Source organism: Nanorana parkeri, unplaced genomic scaffold (genome assembly GCF_000935625.1).
Source record: "Nanorana parkeri isolate BGI_ZX_2015 unplaced genomic scaffold, ASM93562v1 scaffold146, whole genome shotgun sequence".
In the NCBI taxonomy this organism is placed as follows: Eukaryota; Metazoa; Chordata; class Amphibia; order Anura; family Dicroglossidae; genus Nanorana; species Nanorana parkeri.
The window spans coordinates 786,977-798,487 of record NW_017306414.1 but is presented as its reverse complement, the minus strand read 5'-3'; the positions used below and the strand labels follow the sequence as shown (position 1 = coordinate 798,487).

At 42.5% G+C, this 11,511-nt stretch overlaps 1 protein-coding gene across 1 annotated transcript in view; it reads left to right on the top strand.

Moving 5' to 3' along the window:
- FMN1 (formin 1) overlaps positions 1–11,511 on the top strand; it is a 154,791-nt gene that overhangs the window by 40,466 nt on the left and 102,814 nt on the right. Inside the window, exons 4-5 of the mRNA XM_018554194.1 lie at positions 8,149–8,867; positions 9,491–9,638. Of these exons, the coding sequence (XP_018409696.1) occupies positions 8,149–8,867; positions 9,491–9,638 (867 nt within the window). The remainder of the gene's footprint in view (positions 1–8,148; positions 8,868–9,490; positions 9,639–11,511) is intronic.

The following is an 11,511-nucleotide window of genomic DNA, read 5'->3' as shown; positions in this document are numbered from 1 at the left end:
ATAAATAAAAAAGATCATGCACTGCGATGCGTTCTAACAACGCACTGCAGCGCATGTGCATGGTGTGCACCACAATATGTGTGTGTTATGTGGGGGGAGGGAGGGGTTGTGCTTTTTTATTAGTTTTTTTACACTTTTTTTTTGTAATAATTTTATTTTGTTTTACATTTTAATTTTTTTTACATTTTTTTTATTTATCTTTTAATAATTTTGTATTTTTTTTTTTACTGTTGGGGGGGCTACGGTGAAATATCTTGGGTCAGATCCCAACAGACCCCTGACATTTCCCTTTTGAAATAGAAAAAGAAATTGAGGACACACAGTCCTCCAATTTCTTTTTCTGCAGCCTCAGCACTCAATGGATGGGAAGCACTCAGTACATGATGTAAATCGCAGCCTGTTCATAACTGGAGACACACAGTACTCCAGTTAGTTAGTAAACTGGGGTTACTTACAAAGCTGCTGAAGGACTGATCCTTCGGCTAGCATCGGCCCCAGCACCCCTTCAGTTCAGTAGAACCGAAGTGCTGCTGTGCGGGCTATTCACTATAGCCCGCACAGCTCCCGAAGTTGGCCGAGCAGCTCAGTTGAGCCGAAGTGAAACCCGAAGCTGGCCGGCCGACAGCCTGCTTCTGACGGCTGGGCGGAGCCAGCCGTCATCTCACGGCTGGCTCCGGCCACAAGCATGCAGAGACAGATCAGCATTCCCTGGTTACCAGGTAAGCAGGGACGCTGATCTGTCATTACACTGAAAACCAGGCGGAGCTGCCGTGATATCACTCATTCTCAGTGTGTAATGACTGTTCAGCATCTCCTGGTTACCTAGTGACCAGGGGACGCTGAACTGTCATGAAAGCTTCTCAGAGCTGGCTTTGATATAACCGCTGGCTCTGACAAGCTCTCATTGTAATGACAGTTGGTCCCGGCCAATAGAAAACAGTTGGGCGGAGCTAGCTGTCACCCAATCATTTTTTTCCTTTTTTTCCCCCTACTTTTTCTTTTCTGCTCGGTGCCACAAAGGTACTGAGCAGAATAGGCGAGCGGCATTCGGCTATTCACTCACTGCTGTTCGGCCCCTATGAGAAAAGGCCGAACAGCAGCGTGTAGCCTGCCGGAGGTTCGGCTCAGCCGATCCAGATGTTGGATAAGCTGAGTCGAATTCTTTCTGCACTTCGGGTCGGCCGAACATGCTTAGCATGTTCGGCGAACCCAGCCACAGCTGGCCGATGTACGGCTGATTTTAGCCTGTATTCGGCTGAAATCAGCCGTACAAGCCTAAAGTGAATAGCATTCGGCTCACTTCACTTCGGGTCAGTTATTCACACGGCTGCCTTCGGCAGCTTTGTGAATAACCCCCTATGTGTCCCCAGTAATTTACAAACACCGGAGTGATCAGACGATCACTCCAGTTTTTGTGGTGCACAGAGGATCAGTTTGCTCAAATGTTTCTCAAATTACTATTAAACCAATAAAAATACACAATTCTATTGATAAAGCACTAAAATCAATATCAGCGCACAAAAAAATATATTTTCTGACTAAATATAAAATATAAAACTGTATTGAGTTAATAAATAAATATTTGCAAATTTGAAATTGCGCCTTTTTGCTGAAAGGTTAAAAATGAATGTGCGCAAAACTGTAAAGCGACTTGTGTTAAAAATTGTTTTTGCGCTGTGTTGGTGTTTTGTGTTGTGAAAAAATGATACAGGCGTATATTTAATTGCAACACAAGGTATCACAACGCATGGCAATGTGTCACGCCGTGAAATATCTGGGGTCTAAAAAAAAACCCTGACATTTCCCTTTTGAAATAGAAAATGAAATTGAGGACGCAGAGTCCTCATTTTTTTTTTTTTTCTGCAGCCCCAACACTCAATGAATGGGAAGCACTCAGTACAGAGGCTTCCCATTCATTCAGAAACTGATAGTAAAAATATTTACTATCACTACAGTAGTTTGTGAATGGGGAGAAGCCTCTGTGGTGAGTGCTACTCCCCATTCATAAATGAACAGGAAGTGATGTAAATCACAGCCTGTTCATTCATAACTGGGGACACAATACTATGTGTCCCCAGTTATTTACAAAACACCAGAGTGATCAGACGATCACTCCGGTGTTTGCTCTGCACAGGAGGATCGATAAATATCAATGATATTTATCGATTCCCCCGCTCGGCCACGCACAGAGCCGCTGTCATCCGGAAACTTGACAGGATGACAGCGGCTCCATTATACTCACCGCTCGGCCATCTTGAAGAGTTATCATTGCGGCTTCTCCCGGCCAGCCGCCGCTCGCTCAACCGCGCTTCCCTCCGCCGGCGATTTTTCTTCGGATCGTTGGTGGGGCGTGCCCGGTATTTTTGCTAATAGCGGTCATCAGCGCTTGTGAGCCGCTGATGACGGCTGTAAATTTGAAGGGGACAGTCCAGGGAACAGTTCTAGTATAAGCTCATGGTCGCTGAAGCGACCATTAGCTCATAGCAGAACTGTAAATGCCAGGTCCGCACGGCATACGGACCTGGCCAGCCGGGAAAACTTTTGTTCCTCCATATGCCATACGTCCCTGGCAGGGAAAGGGTTAATACATCTGTTTCTTTTAATATACACAAGCAATGAAATAGGTAACCTTACTTTTTTTTTCCTATCAGAATTGTCATCAGGGGTCCAGCCAATATAATTGATTGTGTTTTCTGCCATCTTCCAAACAGGAGAGTAATCTGGCATAGGGCTATATCAAACAAGACTTGCCTCCATCCCTTTGCATGGTTCTAAAAGGTTTCTCTTTTGGCTTACTGAAATAAAATTGGATGTTTAATAAGGCTGCAACAACTAATCAATTAAATCGATTATGAGAATAGTTGGCAACTATTATCGGGCAACGAATAGATTATAAAAACAATCGTTAGCTGCAGCCCTAATGTTTTAACCAAGAAGCAATAGGGATGCCTTCTTTCTGCAGCTCCTATATTTGCTTGTGAACACATGCTCTCGATCATTGGATGGAACGCATATGAGCTGGGGAGAAATCCTGTTTTCATGGCTTCTGGCATTGAAGCTACATATGGAGAGTATCGTAACATTTCATCTTTAATTTTACCACTAAGCCTCCGTTCACACCTAGGCATTTGTTTTTTTTTGCGCATATTAGCGAGCGTTTAACCTAACACGTTAAGGCTTTTTCTTATTTGTTCCTTTTTGGTCTGTTACAAAAAAAATAAAAGTATTTTCATACGTCTGTTAAGTGCCAACAAAATACCTATTAATCTTGCCAAGCACTCAGTGCTGTCTGTGCACTCTGCACTTTAATCTCAATGTTGACAGGAACGGTGTTTAGACTACAGAACAGCTTCCCCTTATGTTATGCAAGAGAGGAGGAGTTGTGTAGTCTTAACATGTTGCCTGTCTTGGGGGGGACAGTGATACTCCTCTATAGATGCTCCTCTATAGATGCATTACAGTGAGTAAGCGTTTTCTCCCTATGACATGGAGGCTATAATTCAATAAAGCATTTGCACTTTTCTGGCAGATTTGGAGCATTAGAAAGTCCTTCACCTAATTCATGACAGCCATATGATAGTTCCGTTCATAGTTCTGACACATGGGACAGACTTGGGTAGTTCTTATTTGCGCAACTTTCACAATGCGTTGTTATGGCTGCAACCAATACAAAAAGAAATATAGCTGCAAGCGGCAATAAAGGTGGCCAAGCAGTAGAGCCGGTTATAGTACATGAGAAGATATTGTAGATAGAGGGATAAAAAGCAGGACATGATTTAATGAATTATAAAACAAAATGAAATTCAAAATGGCCGCCTACCTTGGTGACCTTTGGAACCCATATAGTATTTGGCAGTTATGATGTTGAGTTATCATATGTTTAACATACTTCAATACTGATAAAAATGCACGTTTATGCAATTAGATGCAATTTTAAAAGTGGCTGGCTTGTGGCGGCCATATTGATTTTGGAACCGGGCCTCGTTTTTTCAACCGTGGTAGAAGGGGAAGCCCTGAACATATCGGCAAAGTTTTGAATTAATCTGATAAATGGTTTCAGAGTTAAAGTTGTTTGCAGAATTTTGCATAATCCAAAATGGCTGCCAAACAATGTGGTCACATGACCTGTAATAAACATGACTGTAGAGCTCAGCATATCCTCAGCAATTTGTATTTCTGTAGCCTTAGCGGTTATGAAAAAACATATTTGAAAATTGTCAGAAATTGGTTTGCTTAAACCAAGATGGCCACCAGAGCATGCGACCTATGACCTTTGTCACCAAGGATTAAACACAGCACCTTTGTCTACCGTTGTGCCACATTTCATTAGTTTTTACATAAGTGTGTTTATAATAGTTTCTGAGAAACGGATGATTGAATATGGAGCTGAATATAATTGCCTAAAACAAGATGGCTGCCAGGCAATGTGACCTATGACCTTTCTATTGCAAATGATTAGGCATAGCACAGAGCTCTACCATTGGGCCAAGTTACATGAGTTTGTGAGTAACAGTGTGCTTATTACAGGCTTTTGAAGAATAGGCCATAACAATAATAACACCATCTAAATATGATTTGCTTGCAGCAGCCATTTTGGTTTTTGGACTGGGTCTATTTTTACAAGCGTGGTAAAAGAGGTCAACCTGGACATATGTGCAAAGTTTTGAGTTATTCTGATAAATGCTTTCAGAGTTAAAGTTGTTTGCAGAATATTGCACAATCCAAAATGGCGGCCAAACCATGTGACCAATAGAGCTATAATGAACACATGTGACAAGAGAGCACAGCATAACAAGCACAGCAAGTTGTACATTTGTAGCTTTACAATGTCTGAATAGTTCACACAAATCGTCGCAAAAACCAAGATGGCTGCCACCTCATGTGACCTATGACCTTTATATTATAATAAGCTCTGCATGGCACAAGGCTCTACCATTGTGCAAAGTTTAATGAGTTTTTGACAAACAGTGCACTTACTACAGACATTTGAAAAAAGCTGCATAATAATAATAATAAAAAAATAATCCGCACAATAACAATACGTGTCCTTGCAACTTCGTTGCTTGGCCACCTAATTACCAGCATTTTGTAGATGAGGTAATTAAAAATAACTTCATGTTGACATTTAAAAGACTGGCCAGAGCGGTCAGATTGGGGCCGCTGTGTATGCTGCGTGGTGTCAGGAAGTCAGTAAGAACAGGGCATTTCTGTGTGCACCACTGACCACCTCTGTCACAGGATGCTAGGAAACTGTCTGCTGAACTGTCACTGGCTGTTTGGATGCTGTTGGCTGCACTTTGTCATTGGTTGCTGGGATGCGATTGACTGCACAGAACATAACAACCAATGACAATGTGCAGCTGTGGCCTGAACATGCACTGAGCACACTTTGGCCTTGGTGCTGACCCCCACCACGTCTCCTTGCGACAAATTCATGCATGTCTTACCACCGTTTACATGGTATTCAATTTGTTGCACAAGCTTTTACCAGAATACATAAAGATGTCTGTGACAGTCTTTATGAATTCATCAGGGGTTATTTTACTGGCATCTTCACCAGGGGAAAGTGAAGGATAAAATGCCTGGAAAAGAAAACGAATGAACTTGAACGTTACAAGATTTTCAATCTATAAACATTTTTTTAACGGTCTTGCAAAGGAAAAATTATTCCAATACATAAGCTAGTCACTCTCTATGTATTACCTGCCATGTAGGCTAGGTTCACACCATTTTCTGGACCAGATCTGAACTGGAACGCAGTGGATCGTTTTTGCCACGTTCCGGAGCAGTTTTTTTTATTTTTTTGTTAGCTTAAAATGGGCTTTCAGGTGCTTTCCAGTGCATTCCATGCGTTTTTTATGCATTTTTTATGTGTTCCAGTGCATTCGAGACCAGACAAAATGAGACATGCAGTATTTTTCTGGTGTGGTCTGGAGCGGACTGCGCTGGTGGGAGCAGAGGCCAGAAATAGCATAGGGATACATTGTGATGCATTTTGGGTCTGGAAACGGTCTGGTCTGAAGGTGATCTGGATGTGGTGTGTATAAGCCCTTAGGCCTTGTTTGCACCAAGCGCGTTCCAGGAGCAGAACAGTTACAGACCGGATCAAAACTGCGTCCAATGTATACCGATGGTATTTTGGGCTCTAGTTCACACCGCGGCGTTAAGTTCCAGAGCAAGAAAAAAAACTGCAGCAAACCCTATTTTACCTGCTCTGGAACGGTCTGGAATGCATGCAAACGCATCAAAATGCATGCAAACGCCCCCTTTAAAAACGGCCCGGTACGCAGAAAAAACGTTGCACAACCCACTGCAAAGCGTGTGCAGAAACTCATGCAGATCTGGTCTGCATTTGGTGTGAACCAACCCTTAATGGGCCCATAAACTTTCTGAATATTGCATAGGGAATGATCATACCATGAAGAGCATGTTCCGATCCAGCATCTATACCCAATGTCCTAAAAACATCCATAAAGCATGATGCACAGCACTACATTGTCTGTGCCTAAATTGATCCTGTGAGAATTTAAATATACTAGCTGCCATTCCTGAATAGTATTTAAAGTGTAAACTCAGAGATCATGCTGAATTATCTTCTACATTGTTGTTCTTTGACGTGGAACAAGTTTGAAAGACTGGAGTTGCTGTTTTACATTTCACTTGCTGAATGCTTGTCCCAGATCAGTGACCCAGTAGGGTGGAGTTTTACTGGTTTTTAAAAATGAATTGGCACCTGCAGCAACCATATTTTTAGGGTACACAATAAAACTTCTAATAGAGCAGTTATTTTCTAACAGTCAGCTTGTTACCTGATACTCATTTCCTTATGATATTAAATGGTTGCAGGAATGCTTTAACGCAACAGCAGGTACTTCCAGGCAGCTAAAATGGTACGTAGGAAGAGATGCATTGAATGTTTCACCGTGTTGGGAGCTGACTGAAACCAAAGGCAGATGTTTTTCCCATATTAATCTGAGTGTGCTCTGTGCTGTAGGGGCAATATTTTAGTTCTTTGTTTCTGTTATACTGATCAGATAATGTTGGTATGTGTAAACATTAAAACATAATTTGTTCTATTCCTTTTTACCCAAGCACAAGATTAAATAAATGACTAGAATTGTCACACATACAGTTCTTGTGTATATCATTAGGTTTTTAGGAATCAACTAAACAGTTCAGTGTTATTCTTTCCCAGGGACTTTCTGGCTTATCTTATCCAAAAAAATAATAAATTGAACTTTGAGTGAATATCAAACACAACTCGGGTGGAAAATGTTCTGGCCGTAAGGTGTTAAAGTGACAAAATTCAGGAGTTAAATCTTAAAAATGCATTCAACTGTAGATCCTCAAATCATCTCTGAATTCATGCTGACACAGTCCTTCCTTCTGGAGGGTGGCTATTTTTGTTCCCCATGGTCCCTGTGTATGTTGTAAAATAGCCACCGCTCCAAGCTCGCTCCCGTGATGGACTACAATCTCAATACAAATGAATAAACTATGCATGAGATTGTAGTCCATCACAGGAGCAAGCTTGGAGTGGTGGATACTTTACAACACACACAGGGATCATGGGGAACAAAAGTAGCCCCCCCTCCAGAAGGAAGGTGTCGGCAATTCAGGCCTGGTTCACACCTAGGCAATTTATTGCATGCATTCAGTCGCGCAATAACGTGCATAACACAAAAACCCATACAATTCAATGGCGGCAGCTCACACCTTGGCATTGTGTCACGAGTACCGGTGCAAAGAAAGCGCTGGGCCAGAAAATTAGTAAAATGTTTAAAAAAGGAAAATTCTGACCTGTCTAAGTTTGAATTGGTCACTGCATTACTGTGATCTTAGACTGACCAGTCCAACTGCATAATAATTTATTGGGCCTGTCTTCAAAAGGGGGTCTATTGAGCATGCTGTTAGTGGACATGGTTGTTGCTATTACTATTTAAATGTATTTGATGTGTTTTTTGTTTTTCAATTTTTGAATGTAAATGTAAAATGTTTATGAATGCTTTAAATTAACTGACAATGTTGATAGATTTTGGGATTACAATATATTACACAAAGGTTTGCAGTAATTTTGTGGCAAAGCACCTTTTGTATAGTTCATATCATATTGTTAATGTATGTTTTCTCTTTGCTTATGGTCTGTAGACACAATTTGAAGTGGAAATCTTTAATGTCCGTGGAGAGCAGGCTGTCCAGGTTACAAAGCTGGAAGAGACCATACAGAGCTTGCAAGAGGAATTAGAAAATCGTCTGAATAAGGGAAAAGGAGAAAGCTGCGATGCCTGTGTTTCTACTGAAGATGATAACCAACCAAAAACCTTTCGCAGTGTTTACATCCAGACTGATAGGGACACGTTTCTGAAACCCAGCGAGGAGGAAAACAAAATTCAAAAGAGCAGCCAAATTGTTCCTAAGAGGCTGAATATACCATCACTGATTCAGAGCTTAGCGAGCCCCACAGAATCTCAGGAATCATCTTTGGGTGTGCCTACCTCCTTATCAAATTCTGGATCAGTTCCACCACCTCCTCCTTTCCCTTCATTTTGCGGTCCTACACCACCACCACCACCTCCCTTACCAGGTTTTGTGCCACTGCCCCCACCTCTACCACCAGCTTTAGGACCTCCTCCTCCACCCCCTCTTCCAGGCTCTGGTCCTCCACCTCCTCCACCACTGCCAGGCTCTGGTCCTCCACCTCCTCCACCACCACCTCCAGGCTTTGGTCCTCCACCACCTCCTGGTTCAGGAGCTTTCTTTAGTGGGCTTCTTCTGTCATCAAAGGAAGCAGCTCGCAAGCCCCATCTGAAGCCTAATTGCCCTATGAAGCCACTGTACTGGACAAGGATTCAGATAAAAAGTAACAGGTAATATAAAAATGCTATATAACAATTCTTTGAAAACTCACTTAGGCTGCTCATAGTGGGAGGTGTGTTCACCAACAGAAGAAAGGTTCCCTACCAAATGCCCTACCAAATGGCAAACAGGACTTGAATAATCTGCTTTAGGGTGGCTTCACATGAATGCGTGCATGTGTTTTACTGTGGTGCAGAACAGCACACAGTGTATGTGCCTTGTCGTGCATTGCCATTCATTTTCAGTGTCATGCAAACATGCATACATAGAAAACAATTTTACCTGCTGCTCTCCGCAATGTATGTAATAGAACAGAACAGATGTGTTGCCTTGCAGTGTGCTGAAAAAAAAGAGGCTGTGGCACATTTTGGTCCATATATGTATGTTGAGGGTCTAATAAAAAGTGAACGGGTGGCACATGACAATGTATGGGTGTGAATGTGCCCTTAACATCTACTCAGGTAATGAAGATTTGTAAAACGTAGACTGGATAATTCCTTAATACTAGGACTGGAAATTGCTTTTGAAAATGTTAAATAGAATGATAGATGGAGATAGATGAAGATAATGTATATAATTATATTTTGTATCACTATATATTGTTTTTTTTACATTCTTTTAGTAACCTAGGAAGTGGTATCAAACTTTCCTTGTGGGATACACTGAAGGAGCCAGATATAGCAGACACCAAAGAATTTGAGGAGTTTTTTTCTAAAGCCAGTATTCAGCAGAAGAAAAAGCCTCTTTCAGAATCTTATGAAAAGAAAACAAAAGCAAAAAAGGTATGTACACGTTTCTTACAAAAAAGGACATTTTGGGCACTGTTATTTTATGAGTCTTCTACTAGACAAAAAAAAATATTTCACCCAGTACAGTGGCGTATCCATGGCATGACACGTATGGCACATGCCCTGGGCGCCACTTTAAGGGGGAATGCTACTCCGTAAGTCAGTGAAAGTTCGCTGACCCACGCTGCTGCCGGTTAGCTGCTAGGACTGCCTGGAATCCTAGCATCCAACCACCAGCAGCCAGGGAGTTGAATGATTACAGCAGGTTAAATAACACCGCTGGGGGTTGTTTGCTAGGACCACCCGGCGTTCTACTAACCAACCAATTACTCTCTGCCTCTCCAGTCTGCCCCCTTTCAAGCATGGGCACCAATACAGTCAGGCTGCCTGGACGCCCTGCTGCATCTCACAGCACAGTGAAGAAAGCCTGCCTGCAGCATGACCCCACTTTGCCACTGCCTGCTTCCACTCAGATCACAGATCAAAAGTCAACGAGGCCCTGCCCAGTCAGCATGTGTGTGGAGCAGTGTGCAAAGAGCAACATTACTACAGAGCAGGTTCCTGCAGGCTAAAAGGATGGGGAATGGGGGAAGAAGCAGGCTGTACAAGGATGGTGACCGTAATGGCAGGCTTTCATCCTTCTTGCACCGAGGCAGAGCATTAAACGAACAGTTCAGCACGCTATTGTGCAACACATCTACCGTGCGTTGGTGTGTTCATTTCATTGCACCCCAAACGTACCTCCTGGCCACAATTCATTCAACTGTGGCATAACGCGCGGGACCGTAATACAGTGCAGTGTGGTAGAAAAAAGTAGTGCATGCCGGTTTTGTACACCACAGCGCATGCTATTGCTGTACTTCATGTTTTGCAGCTGTTATACACATACACATTGCCATTCAAATTAACGCAATGTAACTCAAGGTAGGTGCATTCCACAATAGCGTGCGTTAATCACCTAGAACCATGTGGTTACCCACTACTGTCTGGCCGTTGTAACGTTGGCTTAGATGCGGGTGGGCGCTGAGCTGCGCACACGAGTGGGAAACAGACTGTAATTTAATAGCCGGCAATCGTTGTTTACATACATCGCTTGTATGCTGTCTGCATGTGTGCGCCCTCCGCCGCTGCCTATCCCAAGCTTCACTGTACTCCCGTGCGAGGCCAGGACCGTAACAGACTCTGAATGCAGATCGGAGGGAGGTCGTTCTCCTGCTGAGTGCGGAAGTGATTACATACGTCTTTAGCTGTCATTGCTCCGGCTTCTGTAGCTAGATTTCGGCTTCATCAGCTTCTTTGGGGGTCCCTAGGTGACATTACGGGTCTTTAAGACCCATGATGTCGCCATAAAGAGGACCTGTCATAGTAAATTAGATGTAAAAAAAAAAATTAGTCACATAAACAAAAACACAAAAAAAAGTCCCCCACCCACACATACACATGTAAATGCAAGCATGTGTACGGTGCGCCTACGTGCGAATATGACAATTGCACCCATTGCGCTGCACATGTTAAATATTACCACGAACGTCGGAGCGTGAGGAGTAATTCTAGGGAATCAATCACTGAGGACTCTAAACTGATGAGCGCTTAAAGCTTTTAAATCGTCGCCTATGGACAATTTTGGTTATGTAGTGTTTTGCAATTTCGCGGATGCATGCAATTTTAAGGCTTGACCTGTTTTGTGTTAATTTACCGACATGACCCCGTCTTTTATATTTTACCAAAAAAGTGGGTTATAAAACATTTCATAACATAACGTAAACAGTTTTGTTTTTTTTGTTTTTTCCCCCCCACAATTTTCTGTACTTTTTTTCTTTTATATAGTAAAAAATAAAAACCCCAGTGGTGATTAAATACCACCAAA